The following is a 22675-nucleotide window of genomic DNA, read 5'->3' as shown; positions in this document are numbered from 1 at the left end:
CCTATTTGTGTTCACATCTTATTAGTTACATGATCTACCCATCTGATCTTCAGCATCTTTCTTTGAGCACATGTCAAAAGGTTCTATTCTCTTCTTGTCAAAACTGTTTGTCGCCCACATTTCACTTCCATACATGGGTACACTCCAGACAAATACTTCCAGAAAAGACTTCTTAACACTTAAGTCTGTATTTGATGTTGACAAATTTTTCTTCTTCAGAAATTCTTTTATTGCCATTGCCAGTCTACATTATATGTCCTCTCTACTTCAGTCATCAGTTGTTTTGCTGCCCAAATAACAAAACGCATCTACTACTTTCAGTGTCTCGTTTCCTAATCTGATTCTCTCAGCAACACCTGATTTGATTTAACTACATTCTGTTATCCTTGTTTTGCTTTTGTTAATGTTCATTTTATATACTCCTTTCAAGACACTGTCCATTCTGTTCAACTGCTCCTCTGAGCCCTTTGGTCTGTCTGAGAGAAAGATGATGTCATTGTCAAACCCCAAAGTTTTTATTCTTTCTCCCTGAACTTTAATTAGTACCGGAAATTTTTCTTTGGTTTCCTTTTCTGCGCGCTCAATGTTCAGATTGAATAAGATCGAAGATAGGCCACACACCTGTCTCACTCCCTTCCCAACCACTGCTTCCCTTTCATGGCCCTCGACTCTTATAACTGCCATCATGTTTCTGAACAAGTTGTAAATAACCTTTTGCTCACAGTATTTTACCTCTGCCACATTTAGAATTTGAAAGGGATTATTCCAGACAACATTGTCAAAAGCTTTCTCGAAGTCTACAAATGCTATAAACAAAGGTTTGCTTTTCCTTAATCAACCTTCTAACGTAAGTCATGAGGTTATGGTTTAGATGCAAGACCAGTCCCATACATCCTCCTACCACCACCTACTCCTGTCCAGTCACTAACATCACCTATCCCATCAAAGGCAGGGCTACCTGTGAAACCAGTCATGTGATTTACAAGCTAAGCTGCAACCACTGTGCTCCATTCTATATAGGTATGACAACCAACAAGCTGTCTGTCCGCATGAACGGCCACCGACAAATTGTGGCCAAAAAACAAGTGGACCACCCTGTTGCTGAACACGCTGCCAAACATGATATCCCTCATCTCAATGACTGCTTCACAGGCTGTGCCATATGGATCCTTCCCACCACCACCATCTTTTCTGAATTGCGCAGGTGGGAACTTTCCCTGCAATACATCCTATGTTCCCGTAATCCTCCCGGCCTCAACCTTCGTTAGTCACTGTCCTCACCCATCCAGCCCCCTCCCTGTTCCCATTCCAGCACTACACAGCGGTCATTCCACCACCACACCCAGTCTTTTAATTTATTTTTATTTCGCTCCTTTCCGCTACTTACCCCTTCCCCCTCCGCAGTTTCTCTCCTGCCCTCCATCTAAACTGCAACACTTCACTGCCCGCCACTCCCACCATACTATCCCTCCCCCTCCCCACCCCAGCCTCCTCTTTACTCCCACCCAGTCGCCACTCCCATCATGCACTGGTGCTGTTACTCGCAATGTAGTTTCAGCTCTCTGAGACTGCAGACGTGTGTACATTGTTGCGTTTGCGTGAGTGTGTGTGTGTGCATGTGTGTGTGTATGTGTATGTGTATGTGTATGTGTACTGCTGACAAAAGCCTTAATGGCCGAAAGCTATAAATGTGTGAATCTTTTTGTTGTGCCTATTGTGACTCAGCATCTCCGCTATATGGTGAGTAGCAACTTCCCTTCTCTGGTATTGTTACATTATAAAATCAATGTGTATCTAGGTCTCTTCCACATGTACTATCTTCTTTAATGATTCTTATACCAGGTGTTAGCAATAATTAAATTATTGTCTGTACTTGATTCTTTCAGGCGGTGTCCTCTTTCATTCCTTTCCCCCAGTCCATATTCAACTAAAATTTTTTCTTCTCTTCCTTTCCCTACTGCCGAATTCCAGTCACCCACCACTATTAAATTTTCATCTTCCTTAACTATCTGAACAATTTCTTTTATCTCGTCATACACGTTTTCAATCACTTCATCATCTGTGGAACTAGTTAGCATATAAACTAGTTGATTTTGTATTTATAACCCTGTACTCACCTGACCAGAAGTCCCTATCCTTCCTGCCACCAGACTTAACTGATCTCACCTACATCTAACTTCAGCCTATCCATTTCCCTTTTTAAATGTTCTAACCTACCTGCTTATGGGATCTAACATTCCACACTCCAATATGTAGAGTGTCAGTTCTGTTTCTCCTGATGATGGCATCCTTCTGAGTAGTCCCTGCCCGGAGATCCAAATGGAGGCCGTATTCTGGAGGTTAAATTTTACTCAAGAGGATGCCATCATCATTTAACCATACAGTTGAGCTGCATGCCCTTGGGAAACATTATGGCTGTTCGCAGTACCAGCACAGTAAGGCCGTTTTGGTTGATTTTACAAGCCCAGATCAGTCAATCATCCAATTAGGAACCATACATTTGTGTGGCTTCTCAACAGATATCCCCCTGTTGCGTCTGCACCTATAGTACGGCTGTCTATGTTGCTGAGACACCCAAGCCACCCCACCATTGGTAAAGTCCATGGTTCTGCTATATGAAATGAAAAATTCAATTCAGATCATTGTTCGTATTACAAAGAGACAGGAAGTTCAATCTGTACTTACATTCAGGAGGCACAGTTTATAGTAATCCTTAAGTGAAGCAGAAAATAATACTTTTGGCATTTTGAACGGTACATTACTACTCCATTGAGGAAACAGAGATTGTCCAGTGGAGTTTGGAAAGGTGGGCAGTAATTTACATGTACACTGAAGAGCCAAAATGTTCTGACCTGCCTAGCAAGAGCTTGACTGCCACCTGATGGCATTGTGAACATCCAACTCAGTAAGGAAATTATATAATTCGAGCAGAAGCATATAGGGATTCATTCTAATGACTATAACAAATGAGGAAATCCACTGACAGAGGTGACTGACTAAGGGCAGATAGTTAAGACTGGGTGACTGAGAATGAGCATCTTGGAAATGGTGGAACTGGTCAGCTGTTGACATTTTACTGTAGTGAGCATCTATGAGAAAAGGTTAAAAAATTGTGAAACTACAAGTAGGTGCGAGGTGCCTTCTCACAGAACAGAGGGTCAGAGGCTTGCTTGCTCTGAAAAGCAGTGTAGGCAGCAATATGTGGCAGAACTGGCTACATGATACAGTGCTGGTGCAGGTACAAGTGCTTTGGAGCACATCATCAGCACATATTGTTGATCATGGGGTTCCACAGCAGACGAACTGCACATGTTCTTATGATGACCCAGTGACATTGTCAGTTATAATTGCAGTGACACAGTGTCATTGAGATTGTGCTGTGAATCAGTGGATATGAATTGTGAATTGTGCTTATTTGTCTCATAACATACATAATCTAAATTATTTGATTCAGGTACAGGAGACATGCCAAAATTGCTGTAAAATTTCACCGCAAACGAAGAACAGCTGATGTTAACAAACAGCGTCATAATAATAATACAATTTCGTTATATATACTTACAATAAAATCTAACATTCAATTACCCCTTGCTCATATTATTGTTTAATCCTCTATGAATGAGTCTATTGAATAGCAGCATTTATCCCACAGAATCTGCTGTAGACTTGTCTTTTAAAATTTCTGGCTTCATATGAAATATGTTTTTGCTCATTAACTTGTTATATCTTGTCGTCCCAATATGGTGCGGAGTCTGTGCATATAATTTCAACTGGTGTTTGGGTAGCATATAATTATTTTCATTTCTTGTGTTATATGTGTGGTTAAAATGATTCTCCTCAAACAATTTTTGTCTGCTGTAGAGGAAGATTATAATTTCATAAATGTATATGGAGGGAACAGTTAGGATTTGTTTTGTTTGCTGTGCAATACACATGTATCAGACAATTTTCTTTTGCAGTTTCAGTATTCGAGACATTCTACTTGAACTTACCCAGAAAATTATCCCGTATCTAAAGATAGATTCAGAATAACTATGATAAGCAATTTTTTGTGTACTCAAGTCAGTGGAATTTGCTAGTATTTGCATTGCAAATGCAAAACTGCATAGTTTATTTAATAGAAACTCAATATGTGTTTTCCAGCTTAAGTTCTTGTCCATATTTAGTCCCAGGAATTTGACCGTGTCAACTTCTTTCATAAGTTGATTGTTATGTTGTGTTTTAAGTTCCAAATGTTTTGAATGTTTCATTTTGAAATGTACCACATGGGTTTTTACAACGTTCAGTTTCAACCCTTTTAACGAGAACCAGCTTTCGAAGGTATCCAACATGCTCACGATGGAGCTCAGAACTTTTTGTGCATCGTCATCTTCAGCTAAAACAGGATTGGTCCCAAAATGTAGCCTTGAGGCACACATAGTGATACCATACTCCATTTAGAATAATAATTCACTGCATCTTAGGTGAGAGTTACCCTTTGATTTTGTTGTGGAAGTATGATGGTAGCCAATTGAGAGCCTTGTCCTTAATCCCATATTTGTCTAATTTGTAGATAAGCAAGTCATGGTTCATGGAGTCAAATGCTTTTGTGAGATCACAGAAGATATGTGCAACTTTACTCCTTTGATTCAATGATTTGCCTGTCTTTTCAATAAAGTTATTCACTGCATCCAGAGTATTTTTTCTGGATTGAAATCCATATTGATTACTTATAATAAAATCATTTTGACACTAAAGTTTTTGATGTGGTTTGCAGCTTCTTTCTCTTAACACTTTTGACAGCACTGGAAGAATAGAAATAGGCCGATAGCTTGCCATGTCTTCCCTCCACTCTTTCTTGAACAGAAGTCTGACTTCGGCATACTTCAAAACATTGGGCAAGCATCCCTGTTCAAAAGACTGTTTGAATATTTTAATTAGGGGAGGTACTGTTATGCCATACACTGTTTTAATCTCTTTAGTGGGTATCCATCCCACCCGGCAGAGTTGTTATATTTAATGATAATATAACATTTTCCACACCCTTTATTGTGACTTTTTTAAAAATCCATAAGATATTCAGCTTCTTGGTGGATTCCAAAGGGACTTACTTTACTCTGATACTCTGCTACATTAGCATCTGACTTTGCCACATTTAAAAATTCATTTAAACACACTGATATTTGAGCCAGTTTTACAATACAGCTATCACCTGCTTTAATCATAGATATCTCATTACTACTGACTAACAGCTAATTCTCATTTGACAACAGACCACCTTGCTTTTGTTTTACTTTTATGTTGTACAATGAACTTCTCGTTTGCCATTTGTTTGGCTGCCTTCAAAACTTTTTAAATTATACCTTTATAATTATTAACATGCTCATTCAAATGTCTGTTTTTGTTATATTTCAGTTCATTGTAGATTTTCCTTTTCCTGGCACTAGAAATTTTTATACCCTGGGTTATCAATTTGAGTTTATTAGTTGTTTTTTTGCATGTGGTTTCAAGTGGAAGAGTTTCATTAAATATTTCAAGAAAGCTACTTAAAAAATTGTCAAAGTTACTATTATTCGAAATACAACAGTTGTAAGGTCATTCAACCTGTCATAACCTATTTCTAAATGAAATTGAATTGTTTTCATTGAAGTTCCTTTTCATATGTCTTTTTTTTACATGAAATTTCTTTCTCTGTCTTTGGTAGTTCAGTGAATAATGCAGAGTGGTTAGAGATTCCTAAATCTATGAAAAATTTATAAACATATTCAGATACATAATTTATTAGAATGTTGACTGTGCATTTACTTTAGTGGGTTACACGAAGTTTATTTTGAAGCCTGGTCATAGTGGTGGCACTATGTCAATGCCCGTGTAAGGGTATGCGTCATCTAGGTGAAGAGGTACTCTAAACATGCTTCACACCGTGGACGTAAACCGATAACGGCAGTACTATGTTATGGAGATCATTCACCTTGGCTTCCATGGGACCCGTGCTGGTAATCGAAGGCACCATGGCAGCTGTGGACTGTGTGAACATTATTTTGGACCACCTGCATATCCTCATGCTTTTGATATATTTCCCTGTGAGTGATGTACCCAGTATGCTATTCAGAACTCTAGAAATTTGAATCAGTTTACATGATCATTGGTATTGTTTTCAATAGTATATAGATACTGATAGTAAAGTTTATATACAAATTAAGTAATGGAACATGTAGTGCATTAAATATTGTAGTAAACAGTTACTTCCTTCTTATTCAGTTGTAATATTTTACTCCTCTGAAATAAGGGCGTGCTAATAGAATAATGACAGTATTAGAGTTATTTTCCAAGCTTTTGTTCATCAGTGACATAAAATGACATGTTACCACATCATTCAAAAGAAATAAAGCAGTTATATGTGGTGGTTGGTTTGGTCTTGCAAGCACATTGGAAGGGAAATACAGTTTTTGTCCTTTGATCTGAGAACCAGCCCTCTGAATGTAGGCTATACAGGCTGTATCATAATTATGGCGTAAACACATACAGTTGAAAGTACACAATACCAGAAATAAAGTGTCTCAATAAACATAGGTCTGCAAATGAGCCATTTGTGAGGTAATTGTGACTTTGTTGTTACCAACCACCACTAACTTGTTTGTGTGTAAATGTTGTCCCAGTTGGTTAAAGGGAACAATACTGTTCAACATTAAGAAAAGTGATTGGGGATACTTTGGTAGAAGTGCAGTTGGTTTGAATGGGCACAACAGCTTCCTGACTGTACTTATAGTTAAAGGTGGTGTTCAAAGTGTCGTCCTTGTACCTACCCAGGCCTGTACCTGTCGCTACAATTAGTTTCAAATCATTTTGAACATGCCTGGATCATCACAAAATTCTTGACAAGCATTGACAGGTCTTTAGCAACTGGGTTAACCGGAGTGATGTACACTACACCTTTAAGATGGCCCTAAACACATAAATGCATAGGTCCTAGACCAAGTGATCTTGGAGGCCATGGTACAGGTCCTCCTCCGCCAAACCTCCTTTGACCGTATCAGCACATTAGATGTCATCTCACCATAGCTGCAAAATGTGCCTGTGCTCCATCATGCATGTAGTACATCCTCTGGTATTGCTGTAAGGAAACATACTCAAGCAATCGTGGAAGATTATGCTGCAGAAACCAAAGGGAATTCTGTCCACTGAGTTTGTTTGATAATATGTACAACCCAGAAAAATGGTCACCTAGTACCCCTAACCATACTCTCAGTCAGAAGTGTGTCTGCTGTGGAGACATGTGCACAGCATATGTATTGGAGCCTAGGTGAGAATCATGATAATTAAACATGATAATTAAGCACTCCATAACAAGTGTACCCTGCGTCATCTATAAATAAAATGTTGTTGGCGTTGCCTACAGCTTGGTGTTGCATCCACAGACAAAGAATGTTAATCTAGAACCAAAGTTTGCCCCTCGGAGACACTAAACTTACTTGTTTGGGGTTAATGCATGACTCGTTTGAAAAAATGTCTGAAATTTCTGGTGAGTTCATTGATCATCTTTAAAATACACGAAATTGCTATCAAGTCCATATTTAATATCCTGAGATCATTTATGCAATGTTACTGACTGTCTCTGTTACATGGTCCACCTGAAAGCAGCAAGAAAATATTTAGTCCCGCCTGATATTCTGAACATCCTAAATACTCACTGATACATTACAACTTGTGAGTTAATCCATTCAGTCACTCAGTAGGCTTTGTGCAAAGAAGTACTTGCCACAATGTCTCGTAATCTGCACAAAACACGCCACATGGAACTTACGTACAGCATAAAATGTTTGCACATGAATATCTCCTAAAATAAATGACTCGTAAAGCTGAAACTTTCTTAAAATACACAATACTGTAGTCGCCTTTCGTCAATGACACAAGAACTGATCAAACATGTGAATTTGTTCATTTTTGTACAAATTTGATCAGCACAGCTTAACATAGGTGTTTGACAGAAGATGGCTCCCGAGTGACTATCTCGATTCATAGAGCTAAGGCACAAAGCCCTACTCAAATATGTGGGAAATGCTGAATTCTGATTGGCTAGTGTGGTAAGCAGCCAATCAGATCATCTCGAGCACTTCTATATTCATGGTATTTCTAACATCAGCCAATCAGTATACCACAAGTAACTTAGACCAAAAATCTCAAAATTCAGAAACTATATAAAATTTAGTAAAAACAAAATATGATTTCTTTCCACAAAATAAATCACTAATAAATTTAATACTCAATACCCCTTCCGGCTACCTTTTACAAAATTAAGCTCACGTGGAGATATGTCACAATTTCCCCCTTTACACAACTACTTTCTCACACATAACATTTATGTAGTGTTGATAAATTATCATATTCTCACTATATGTATGCCTGCCATTCACACTCTCTCTCCAAAACCCGATAAAATAATACTTTTCTCAAGTGCTTTTAACTGTGTCAGGAATCTGTGGTAATGAAACTAAAGAAAATTCCAGAAAATTAGATTATATGAAACTATCCTCTTGGTTGTAGTTTCATTGATACTATAGATGAATACATTACAGTCCCTAACACAGTTTCACAATGCCAGCACAGTTATTGTGTGTTTTAGGTAAAACTTTATACCTCTGAATGTATTGAAATTGTTGATTTGAAATTCTAACAGTATGGTTGTGTTAGCCATAGAATTTGTTATGCTAAATATGAAGATCAATTAACATTTAGTAGCACTTCTTCAAATTCATAGAGAGTATGTGTAACATATTGTACACAGCTCGCTCGGCCCAGTAGCCAGTGTTAGCTGTGCCAATGTGAGAGCTAAAATCTACTTTCCTCCCAGATTCACAGCAGGCTACACTTTCAGTAATAATTTGGTATGTTATGTGGGCTACATTGCATTGTGCTGCGTATTCTCTAAACACTATTCTGTCTCATTCCAGGCATATGTGTGGCAAGTATCCTTGTCGAGACAACTAGAGAGTGTTCAAGTGTTTCCAGCACCACATCTTCAAGCACAGGTGTAACTTGTGAAGGCCTACATGCTCTCACAGTCTATGCAAAGCACCCAGTTTCTTGGAGGCATTGATGCACATGACTCTTGGTGTGCTATCAGGCAGGGTATGCTTCTTAGTACAAGCATGCAGGCTCCTGTGAATTGTCATTAGCCCTACCATACATGAAATGGATGTCCACCTACTCCTCATTACTGAAATGTCCTATGTTACCACTAATAATCAAACAACACAACGTAGGCACTGTGAACAAGTGACATGAGGGGCACTCTGACTATGTACTGTACTGTTATATCTATTCAGTTTACATCTCAAAGCCTCGAAACTGTAGATGACGACTACGCCGTGTACTAGCATGTGGTGTTTACACAGGACGTCATCAGTAGTGGCTGTTAACCAAAGATCCGTTGTAAGGTTTGTGAGTTAACTTACATTTTCTTAGACTTTTTTGCTTCTAGTGTCGTGTACTTTCAACTGCATATGTTTACTCCATCAATTAATGTACACTCTGTATAGATATGCTTCAATATACAATGTAATGTAACACAAGTAAACATTTTTCTGTTGTTGAGAATTGTGTCAAACAGGAAAAATCATAAAAGTCTGATAAAGGAATTGTGGTATCACCCTGTCACTGAATCACAGTTTATCAGTATCATCATATTACTAAAACTGTGATTGTTGTCATGGCAAAGAAAAGAAATACTGCTTTAGTGTTAAACCATTTAGGTCATTGTTGTTACCACCATCTCGGTCATCATCAAGTACCTTCTTAGATAAACTGCTGAGAAAGTACGTACATATACAAATACACTGTTTGGAGCATTATGTACAAATAATAGCACAACGAACATAATGTCTTGGAGCTCCCAGTATAGATGAAGTAACATGTTTGTATTTGCAGTTGTGACCAAAATGCTCTTTAACTTACTCAGGCTGTTCGACGTAATAGAGAGATTTATTTGTATTCTTTTAATTTAATCACCACAATGAAGGATGAATTTGAGAAAGAACACAACAATTACGTTTAAGATCTGTTGCCAATAACATGACATGGGGGGGAACTGTTCATGATGCATTTATTTGTCTCTACAAAGCATGACTGTTATAGATAACTGCTTATGTACTGATCTGTCAGTCAGAATGTCCAGTTTAAAGACCAGATGAGGAAGATTGCTTTTACCCCTTCGTAAAAGGAGAAATACCGTGTGTCTAGGTTGAATTTATAATGCAGGGTGTATACACTCTGGAACAACTGGGAAAAACCCAGGAATTTTTTTATTCAGGAGAAAATCTGTAAAAGCCCGGGAAATTTTTAGAATTCTGGGAATTTTTCATTGTTTTAGTCTTGAGATAAATTTTTATAATTTTGGCTGGTAAGAACTGATAGTCTTAACAAAGACTACTACAGACTAATACTGCAGCAATATAATGTAAACAACAGGATAAAACCAAAATAAAACTTAGGTTGCAAAGGAAATGCGTCATTTGTAACAACAAAACACATTGCACACACAAGCGCCTGCCTAAAGCAAAATGTGTCAAAGGTTTTAGGATAAAAACAATAGAATACTTCATAACAGCCAACTACTTACGATGAGCGTGACGTCATAACTGTTTACATTAAGTTCGTTTTGAGCAGTTGCCAGCAGGCTTCTGTGCATGCGCAGTTGAATTGCATATGAGTAGTACCTTCCGCTTCTGGCTACCTGATGTATGGCTACAGCAGAAGCAAGAAGCAGTCGCACTACCCAGAAACATTTTTTTGGGGTACCTACCTGCCAGATTCGCACATGCGCAGAGCAGTCTGGGTTGAAGTGGGGAGGGGGGTAGTGACCCATGTTTACATTTAGTGATTTTGCTGCTTTCTCTTCATTTACAGTCCAGACATCAAATGAAAACAAAACGGATTTCTGTGGCTGGGAGCTATGAAGTGAACTGCAATACATCTATTGCATTGCAAATATGGACAGATGAATGTGTCCTTTAAGCCGAATTATGCATTTCAGTATGTATTACGAAATTCCTGTGCTCTCGGAGTATCCTATGATGTCCTATTTCTTTTTTGACATTGTGTAAGAACTCTTAATGCTACCGGTATACGTGTTCGAAAATACGGGATTCCTACGTCATCGTAACTGCCCACATGCAGTAACACCTGTTTTCTGGCACTCTATGAAACCTGCTGAAACGAACCCATATCAAAGAGGTTGCGGGAAAATATTGCAAATAGTTCTTTGAAAAGCATTATTTTCAAAGGAAATTTTCTTTTACACAAGACGAATTATGTTATGTGTGATAATGTGCAATGAATTTCTTAAATCACAGAGCCTTTGACTCTCATTGAAAACTTAACACTTTGAGTACAAACCACTTGGAATCATTTCGAACCTAGAACATCAGACATTAATATCATTGTTCAAAATTTTACTGGCACATTTGTGTGATGTATCTTAAAAATGCAACAAACACTAAAAATACCAGTATTACATTTGAAAGCTTAGCTTCTCTTGTAGCTTATTATTGAAGATCAATATTATTCATGAAAGCTTAGCTTTTCTTGTCGCTACACTATGTACATAAATTTAAACCATTAACTTTACCTGTTTGTGTGTTCTTGCTACTTAACAGTGATGTTGCTATTGGCTGACTACATCACGTGTTCTATGCTCTGAATACTCATTGTCATCGGCTGGTGAGGTCACGTGACATAGGCTATGATTGGCTTACAAAAGCGCATTGCAATCTCTATTTCAATTCTTCAGAAATGTATGTGCTGTGTTTGCCGAAATTCGAATTTATACTTTCGTAATATGAAAATAGGCAGCATATCGTAATATGAAAATATGCAATGTACATATTGCTGCACATCAAAAGATCTCTCTCTCTCTCTCTCTCTCTCTCTCTCTCTCCCTCCCTCCCTCCCTCCCTCCCTCCGTCTCCCTCCCCTCCCCCCCCCCTTTTTTCTTTTACCCTTGCCGATTTTAGTTTTCTTAATTGCCGGGAAGTTCTACACTGGTGTATAAAACCTTTAGCATTTAAAGGATTGATGTTTTTACTGCTCTGAAGGAAACTATACTGTCGCTTATCATGGAAAAAGTGTTTTGTCACCTTGGAAGAAGTTCATTTTTTCATGGGAAAAAATGTGTTTTGAACTGGAAGATCCAGTAAAAATCCAGGAATTTTTTTTTCTTGTCCCCTTATACACACTGTAGTAATATAAAATGTAGAAATAGTTGAGATATTTATTGATAGCATGTCTCTGCAAGTATGGTAACTCTGACTGTTTTTATGTTTTTATACACATAATACAACTTGATATGTGCACCATTAGTGATGCGACAGACTGCTGATCTGTATTATACTTTTCTGCAAGTGGTTTACAGCATAGTAGGTGTAATATTTGTGTCAGCTGCACAAATGCATGGCGCAAATCTGGTATATCATTAACTTCCATCTGGTACGGTAGATTCTTGATAAATCCCCATGGAGAAAAATGAAGTTGTGTAATCTCTGGGCTTGTAGGAGGCCAAGCAACAAATGGATTAGTTCTCTCAATTGAAAGCAGACTCCTATATTTTCCCAAAGCCGCTTGTTCCATTTCTTCTTGATTGTTAAGTAATTGGGAATATTGTCGGTTGGTCACACTCCATACTCATGCTGAAAACAATGCCAGTGTGACTCGACTTTTTAGCTCAGCGAGAGAAAGTACACAAAACACTTTATGCTCTGGCGTCTGCATCACTACTGATATGTGTTTACGTTAACAAAGCAGTTAAGCACATGCGCACGCTGTACTAACTGCCGCCGGCAAACGCAGAAAATATTTTTGAATTGTCGTACTTGTAGAAGTAAACCACAATTAAACAATCCAATACATTGTTATAGTCTATATTAGTGTATGTGTAACCTTGACACTGTGTATTTTCACTTACATTTATTTCACAAAGAAAAGCCAGATAGGGACTCTAAGGTGGTTGCAGCTGAATTGCCACTTTGTATTTCATAAATACCTTTTATTGTAATGTAGTAATCTTCCTTCATGTGAGTCAGTCCTTAATCCTCAGACATTAAAGAACTCCTGCATATTGTCACTCACCTCTTTTCCTTTTGATCTCTAGAACATATTCGAAAACCTGAGCCTTGTCACTGGTTGTCAGACCTCTTCCTCCTCCTCCTTGTCCTCTTCATCGTCCTCAAGAATTAGAGCAGTTGATTCATTGTTACTTACTAATCCATCCATCTTCTCATCAGTCTACCAATATTCCTTCTTCCTTTAGGGATGTTCTACAGCAGTTGTTTTGGAATCCTTTCTTTATGTTATTTCCACTCTTTTCTGTATTCCTTAATGTTTTCGTTTAAACTATCAATTCCTTAAATCTGTCTCTTCTTGTTACTCCCTGGACTGTTCTAAAAAATCTCATCTCAGCTGCTTGTGTGTTCTCTGCTAAAACCTTTGGCATTAAGTTTGCACACACCATTTGCACTCAGCAATCCATTTTTTCAGTATATTTCACTAAATTCAACACAGTTTTGAGCACTGAGTCTTTATCACCTAATCTGGCCACCTGTACGGAGTGTATTGTTATCAAATACTGAGTTAGCATAGTAGAGCCTGTGTTGTCCTGTGCTGAATATCTCTGGAGCATCTGAGGCAACTGGATATACTGGCCATAAAATGTATTTAAACTGTTAATTTTGATTATCTGAATGCATGGTGTCTGTTTCTTCGAAAGAACAGATGCCACACAGATCCCGTAGCTATGAAACACTACACTGCTGCAGGATTTGTGTGGCGTCTATTCTTTCAAAGTAACAGACACCATGAATTCAAATAACTGATAATCCTGGTTGGGTAATAGATCCTCTTTCTTCAGTGTGAAAGCACACATAAAATACGTCCAACCTCTTGTGGCAATCTCTAAGTAGTGAACAGGAGTGTAATGGACAGAGACTGCAGATAGATGGCGCTCGGTGGGAGGGTGAGTTGTCCGTGAGGCAGATTCCAGGTTCTAATCCCGATCCGGTACACTTTTTCGCCCATCGCCGCCGATTCCACTTAATGTCCTGCTGCAGCCAATAGCAGTGCTCCTCCTTCAGTTTACATGCAGTGTTAGTTTTGACTTTGAAGTTTCTCCAATGATAAAATCAGAGATGTTAAAATTGATCTTTTCGCAAATAATTACAGGGTTATTGGCCGTATCTATATGATTTTAGCAGGCTGTGGTAAGTGATGTATCTCTTCACATTCATTTCATTTGTTTGCTGTTCCTTCCTTGCTACCCAATCATAAATCCTGCTGTTGTGCTTGTTTTTCTCACTGCTATAATTCAAGAAATAAATAAATCTGTTTGGAGTTATTTGGATGTTTCTTGCAGCACTTGTTGTCTGCTACTGATTAATAGGGTGCAAATTATACTGTTTGTTATGTTGCCTGTAAGTGATGAGGACCATCCTTATTGTGGTTTGCTTGAACTTTTTTGGTCCACAAAGCATCCTACTAAGTTGGGTGATCAAAAAAATATATATGGACATTTTGCGATATCACTTTCGTCAAATCAGCATCAATTGTGATCCACAGTAATAACTACTGAATGCGACATATTAGGTGCCTTCTCTATAATTTGTACTTTAGACTTTATCAGGCTGAACTCCTACTGAAGAAGCACATATTAAGTATCTGTACTACAAAATTTGTATAAACAGAACGACAAAGACACAATTTTCATCAACCTATTTAGTAGTTTGTTAAAGTATTTCTTCAGTGTTGAATAACTTCATGAGCGACCGAAGATAGATAACTATCTGCAGCTGAGTCATTGTAGTTTTCTGCCTCATTTAGTGTTGGTTACAGCATTTGTTGAATGGTGGTTGTGATGCTTAAAATTTTATACTTTACATAACTTACAAAATAAACACAGTGTCGAAATTTTCGTTTATTTTGCTTGCACAATAATTTTTCAATAAAAACTCTCAAACCCAGGACATTTGTTTAACAGATATTGGAAATGTAGTAATATGTTCACCTGTGCATAAACCTAGTAAACGTATCCCTTTGAAACTTTCAAAGCCAAAATATTATTGTGTCTGAACCATTTGTGAAAATGGACAATTAGCTATAACTTCTAAATAACAGAACGTACTCAGTGTTATCATATCCCACTCCCTAGTACCAAATACATAGTTGTGGCATTTCAGATGCCAAGCATGAGTTTATTGGCACAATTATTTGTCTGGAGAAAAGATCGCTTTTGTCATCTTTCCTCTTATTGACATTGGTTAGTAATTTTTATTCATATGGTAAGCTGAAAACATGACATAAATTATGACTTTCTGTTTTGGGTGAATTGCCCACCTACAAATTAGCACGCTAATTTCAAGGTGTTTCCTTGCTAAGACATTTGGAAAACACATCCCACTAAATAGTAAAAGACTGTCATAATTGCATTTCACATTTCTCCTCCTCCCCCTGCCTGTCTTCTTGTCACTTTTTCTTTTCATCTCAAGCATGCCTCTGGAACTGCAGATGATAAACATTCAAGCTGCTTCTGAGTTTTACACTATGAAGCTGTATATCACGTGACGTAAACATTCTCCTCAATTCACGTTCTCTTGCAGTTTTGACATGTTACTGCAAACAGCACCACATGTGTTTGATCCTTGGTTGTGAACCCAGATAAACATGCGTGAACTTGAATGCGAGTCATTGACATGAAAACCTATTTTGTTTGAATGAAGCAAGTCAACATGTCCACAGCAATGAGGGCAAAGGCAGACTGGCATGCATTAACACGCCCACAGCACCTGGGAAAATATGGTGTCCAGAAATGTTATCACTGGTTCAGTTTGATGTTGGATGTTAACATGTTTTTCACCTTTTATTTGATACTGGCCATCTTCGAATATTTATGCAACTTAAAACTTGTGTTCTAGACATGGCTTTATCTTTGTACGCCTCACAGCTTCTGTAGTACATGTCCAGTGTGATGCAAAATTTGATGGCACAGTGCTGCTCAAAAATTTGCTGCATCCTGACTCTTGACACAAAGCACACATTCCTTTCAGGAGGGATCTACTCAGGATAGATGGCATCTGTACTGGGTCTCTTAGCTCACGTGAGATATCTCACCTCTGATGCACCCCTAACCATTGGCCAGCCCTGGACCCAGTCCTATGATTAAACACACCCATTATTTGTCACTTCAATGTTACACACTTTTGAGCATAATAAAGTCCTCAATTCTTGCTATATTTGAAACTCAAGCTGTGTATCTTGGTCTGAAAAGTTAAGTGGCATATTTTTCAAAAGCTACATTGGCACATTTCTTGTATGTGGATTCCATGAACTGACTAAAATTTTTTATTAGAATCAGGATGTGAATTACGCAGCTGATATAACAAGACACAGCAACATCATGGACATGTGTGCACGTTTGTGTGTGTGTGTGTGTGTGTGTGTGTGTGTGTGTGTGTGTGTGTGTGTATGTGTGATGGAAACCCTAAGAGAAATGCAGGCTTAAACATAAATGCAGTGGCTAGCCAAGCATGTAGGTTGCGCTGTTGTATTTGACCACAAGCAGAACCTGTGCAATGTTCTCAATATGTTGCAAGTGTCAGATACACTCTTACAAGTGTCAGTTGTGGTCAGAACTGTGTTATGTGTGGTTGTGAGTTGATTGTCAGATCGAAGTGAATTCGAACGTGGGCAGATTGTTGGTGTTCATGTGGGGGTGCTTCTGTAACCAAGGAAGTTGAAGTGTTCAGTGTTTCAAGAGGCACTGTATCGAAGATTTATATCCCGTACAGTTATCGTATGTTGAGTGATCATGACAGATGGTCATTGAAGAGGATTGCAACAAAAAATAAGTGGATGACAGCCGCAAAAAGTCACTGCAGAACTGAATGTCACGCTCGCAAACTCTGTCGACACTAAAACAACGGTGAGGGAGCTCCATGAGCAGGGATTTGCAGGGCAAGCTGAAATTATAAAACCAGTTGTCAATTATGCAAATGCCTGTAACAAGAAAAGTTGTGCCAAAGCTCTAAAGCCATGTGAATGCTTAGTTTTTCTTGTAGCAATACTGAACGTATCTCAGTTTAAACCATTAACCTTTCCTATATTATGTCTTCATACTGCTTTAACAGTCACGTTGCAATAGGCTGACTGCATTACGTGTACTGTTTTGAATATCTGCCGTCACTAGCTGGCAAGATTACATGACATGAGCTATGATTGCCTGACAAAAGCCCATCACATTCTCAATTTAAGTGCTTCGAGAGCTGTTGTGCTGGTATTTGGTGAAATTCAGTCCCCCTCCCCTCCCGCCCTTCTCCTTAAAGTGTGGTAAAGTTCTATGCCAGTGTATAAAACCTTTACATTCAAAGGATTGGTAAGTTTTACAGCTCCGAGAGAAATTATATTGTCAATTAACACAGAACAAAGTACTTTCACAAAGGGTATAGTGTGTTTTCACGTAGGAAAAAATTGTATTTTTAACGGGCAAATGTAGAACAATTCAATGAATCTTTTTGTTTTTTCGTCCATGTGTACACCTCAATGTGACACATTTTAGTAGGACAGTGCCAAGGTAGAACACTTCCCTGAAGTCGACATGATTTGTATTTACGGTGAAAGCAGGTGATGTTTCCAGAATGAAATTTTCACTATGCAACAGAGTGTGTGCTGATATGAAACTTCCAAGCAGACAAGTGTGCTCTACTGACTGAGCTACCCAAGCACAACTTAGGACCCATCCTCACAGCTTTACTTCTGCCAGTACCTTATATCCTGCCTTCCAAACTTCATGGTGGTTCTTCTGTCCCTGACAGGCAAATGTCCCAAGTTCGAGTCTTGGTCTGGCACACATTTATAATCTGCCAGGAAGTTCTCCTGTGCAGGAAAACTTCTGTGAAGTTTGGAAGGTGGGAGATTAGGTACTGGTGGAAATAAAGCTGTGAGGATGGGTCATGAGTTGTGCTTGGGTAGCTCAGTCAGTAGAGCACTTGACCGCGAAAGGCAAATGTCCTGAGTTCAAGTCTCATTCCGGCACATAGTTTTAATCTGTAGGGAGTTCCATTTGGTGCCTATTGTTGGTTATCTGATAAGTTGTATACATTTAATCCTCACAACATTTATGTTAGATTTTATTATGTACGCACATGCATTATTAATGGCCCTGCTCCAATGGCAAGAAGTAGGTTTTACTCTCTGTTACTAGAGGGAGATATTTTACTTCCATTGATCTCATGACTTATTTGAAGAATGATACCACAGAGTTTGAAGGAAAGTTTGATGATTTCTATGTTAAATGAAATATCAGCGTTCAGGAAGGACTGCAAAGGATTCAGGGGTACAGTAGCCCATGTTTTGCAAGTGTCATCGTACAATATGAAACCTAAATTGTGCTAATGTATAAACCGTTAAGCCAGGTGGGAGACCATAAATAATTTGTCCAGAGAGAGGAACAGTTTAGTTGTTGGACTATGTGGGCTAAGAGGTCTCTATTGTATTACCACCCTGGTGAAAATACATGCATGAAGAAGAAGACTGACAGATTGAAACGCACATTTAGTCACTTGATTTTTGTAACTGTCTTGATTTGCAATCAAGAAATTTTTCATATTCTTGCTAAGCCAATGTACAATGGTTGCTTACCTATTCAGGGGGTTTCCTTCCTATGCCATGTGTATTAAGACAGGTATTTGTAACGTTTAAGTGATTTTGGAAGTATTTCCTTGTAGAAGTTTAAACTTTTGTTTGTAGTTTCAGTTGGTTATGTGATATGTGATTCAAACCTTTGAGAAATAAGAGAATGTTATTACTTACCACCTACGTATGTATTCATTTTCAGAACACGCAGCAATCATAGATCCAGCTTCTACAAGAACTGTCCCTGACATGGAAGATCAAAATGATTTTGATGTAAGTACTATTAAAACAAATGAAACATATGTGTGACAAAATTAATACCTATAATTTACCAACATTTCAATAATAATAATAATAATAATAATAATAATACAGTCAACTGACCATTCAACTCCAAGACAAAAGTGGAAATATTGCCTACAACAACAGGGATAATTGCAAAATATTGGCAGAATATTTCGGAAACCTCTCGGTCTGTGAAGAAACCATAGAAAAATTGGACTTGTGAGACGTTAACAACTAACCATAACTTTGAACCACCCACCATTGAGAAACTGCAATCATTTTTTCCAAATCTCAAAAACGATAAGGCCTCAGGAGAAAAACAAATCACAGCTGAACTATGGGAAAATGTCAACAAAAATGCTGTCGACTCACTCCAAAACATCTTTGAAAAAAATTTTGATAAATAAATGTAAAAATCCCACATGAATAGAAGACTGGCCTCATCCACCCATTCCATAAGAAAGGGTCCAAAACAGATCCCAACAAATACAGAGTGGTCTCATTCCTAGACATGACATACAAGATATGTTCTAAAGTCTTACTAATCAGGGCAGAACCCAAATTAGACCATCAGCTTGGTGAATACAAAGTGGGTTTTAGTGAAGAAAGATTTTGCCCAGAACAAATTCTAAATCTCAAAAACCTCATGGCCCATCACAGATAGAGCAGAATCATACATTATCACTTTCATTGAATTGCAAAATATATACCACTCAATAGCTAGGAAACCCTCATCTGTATACTACAAGAATTAAACAGTGGAAAATCCAGGATGGAGTGTAACAATATTATGAAAAGGATAGTTGCTACTCACCATATAGTAGAGATGCTGACCTGCAGATAGGCACACCAAAAAGACTGTCACAAAACAGGCTTTTGGCCAACAAGGCCTTTGTCATAACGGAACACACACACACACACACACACACACACACACACACACAAACAAACAAACAAGACCACAACCTGTGGCAGCTGAAGCCACACTCCTTTCCCCTATTCTCCCTTTCACTCTTCACCATCTTTCTCCTCTTGCCTACTCCACCGGACACAACCCCTCTTCCCAATCAAGCTTCATAGCTACGGTGCCAGTGTAATGTAATCAGGTGGTACAATGTATCTACACAAATTTGTGTGTGTATTTGAGAAGGGCTGTTGCTAATTTGAAAGCTAGCGAAGTTTTCAGTCTTGTTTATGTGCCTTTCAGCAACTCAGGGCTTGTGTTCTTCTGTGACTAATCAATAAAAAAATCTACTTGAGAAATTGCAGCAGGAGAAAACCTACATAAAAGTTAAGGAAATGTGCAAGCTGTTGGGGTCTGTGGCTCCTTCTTGTGACAGGAGGGTGGAAGGGAAAGAAAGAGGGATGAAAGAAAAGGACTAGTGAGCTTTAAGAAATGGGAGAGTTACAGAAAAGTCATCCAGAATCGCAAGTCAGGGTGTAATTGGCAAACGTGGTGACAAGGGAAGACTAACTCTTGGGGGACTGCACCAGACTGTATTTGAAAACCTGAGAGCTTAAAGATGGAAGATAGGTAATAAGAAAGATAGAGATTACTAACAAAACATTGTTCAGGGATTAGTAAGATCAGAAAACCTAGTGCATTGTACATGGTAGACAGATTTGGGTGGGGGGAGGGGGGGGGGGGCGGGATAGACAAGTCAGAAAACGAAAGGTACAGAAAATGGAAGTGAAGAAAAGGAGTAGTTGTAGAAAGAAATGTTGAGACCAAGGAAATTAACATAAATTTAGGCCAGTTGGGTGGTTGTGATCCAATGAGCTGTTAAAACAGCAGTTCCCACTTGTAGAGTTGTGGAAAACTGGTATTTGGGTGAGGGAACCAGATGGCAAGTTTGATAAAACAAGCACCAAGATCAAGACTGTCATGTCAGAGAGCATGCGCTGCAACAAGACATTGTGTGTTGCAGTATAAGCAGTCTATCTGTTCCCATTCATTGTGACTGATAAGCTGGTGGTATTCATAGCAATGTAGAAGACCAAACAGTATTTAGAAAACAGCTGGCACCTGAAGTGACGTTCCACAGGTGGCTCTTGCTTTGAAAATATATTTTTTGCCAATTACAGGGCTGTTATAGGTGGTGGTAGGAGGGTGGATAGGCCAAGTCTTACAGTGGGGACTGTCAAGGAGTAGGAACCAAAGAGTAGGGAAATTGGTGCAGAAGGAACATAGGGTCGGATAAGGATATTGCAGAAATAAGGAGGGTGACAAAAAAAGGTCAGACAGAATGGACCTTGTTTCAGGACATCATTTTAGGAAGTCATAGCCATGTTGTGGTAGCTGATTAACACATTCCAGACCAGGACAGTACTGAATGACAAGAGGTGTACTGCTATGTTGTTTATTGGAGGGATCAGCTGTACCAGGATTGAATGTGAGGACCCAAGAAGTTGCCTCATCTATCTATTTCCCCTCACCTGTCCACCATGAATAATGCACTTAGCTATCCACTCTCAACTTTTGCACAATAACTTTCCACTCTTAACTTCTGCATCATGTTTTGTCAGTGATCTCTACCTTTCAGATTATCGTATTTCTACCTATAAGCCCTCAGGTTTTTAAATCTTGCCCAGTGCAGTCCCCAACAGTCAGTCTTTTTCTCATTCCATCTTGTAAGTCTCCAATGCTCCATTTCCTAAAACTCATCAACCCTTTTCCTTCATCCCTCTTTCTTTCCTTTCAATCCTTTTGCTAGAAGAAGCCACTGGCTCCGAAAACTTTCGTGATTCCATAACTTTTGTGTGCGTTTCTTCCTGCTGCCACTTTGTGAGCAGAATTTTTTGTCTATCCAATAGAACTTTCCACTAATGTAATTGAGTTACCATTTCTGTGATGGATGTAACGTAGAGTCTCTTTTCATTTTTTAAGAATTATCTTCATGTAAGGATAGAAGTAGGTTTATTGAACTGTGTCCGTTAGAATCATCAAAAACTCTTTTTGACATTCACTTCATAATTTGATCACCACAGTATATTTCGTCCATATAAATCTGTTACCACAGAAGACAGCACTGTTACAGAATAATTTTTGCTCTGGAAAAGTTACAGCGATAGAAGGTGTTGATAATATTGATACACAAAGCGCGTGTTTATAAGTGTTGCTTTGTAACTTTGTGAAGACCAAATTGAGCAAATAAACAATATATATTGGAGTCATTAAGCAGTAGATAGGAAATCATAGCTAATCTTCCAAAATTTTCCCTCCTCTTTACACCACACCACAGGTAAACCGCTATGTTGTTGTGACCCTGCCGTTTGGTTGTGTGTAGGGTAGTGCATTAGAGACAAAAAGGGAAGGAGAAGAGACTGGCAAATGAGAAGAGGAGGCACAGTCTAGGAGAGGGTTGAACAACAAGGGAAGGGAACAGGAATGTTGCCCAACTGAGATTGATCCAATGTAGGGGAAGACAGTCACATTGTATAGTGTTGCAGAACTTGTAAATGTGGGAAGGGGAGGACTGAATAGAGGGAGAATGACACAGTAGAGAGAATAAGTGGATAGACCTATGAATGTAAATAAAGTGAGCTGGCCAGAGTACATTATTGAGGGGTAGAAAGTTTGTGGTGGGGGGATGGAAAGGGATGCAAACAAGAGCAGACAATAGTGAAGAACAGGACTAACATACCTTGAGGCCAAGATGATTGTGGAACAAAAGGAAATGCTAAGGGAGTACCTACCAGTGCAATACAGAGAAGCTAATGTTTGGAGGGGGGGTCCAGC

At 38.6% G+C, this 22675-nt stretch overlaps 1 protein-coding gene across 1 annotated transcript in view; it reads left to right on the top strand.

The window, feature by feature from the left end:
- The window catches only part of LOC124591436, a 312247-nt gene that overhangs the window by 116482 nt on the left and 173090 nt on the right, over positions 1–22675 (top strand). Inside the window, exon 8 of the mRNA XM_047131731.1 lies at positions 18854–18924. Within this exon, the coding sequence (XP_046987687.1) occupies positions 18854–18924 (71 nt within the window). The remainder of the gene's footprint in view (positions 1–18853; positions 18925–22675) is intronic.

The sequence above is a fragment of the Schistocerca americana genome, chromosome 2, assembly GCF_021461395.2.
Source record: "Schistocerca americana isolate TAMUIC-IGC-003095 chromosome 2, iqSchAmer2.1, whole genome shotgun sequence".
NCBI classification, from domain to species: domain Eukaryota; kingdom Metazoa; phylum Arthropoda; class Insecta; order Orthoptera; family Acrididae; genus Schistocerca; species Schistocerca americana.
Note: the sequence above shows the minus strand (reverse complement) of the source record. Positions and strands in the feature narration are given on the sequence as shown.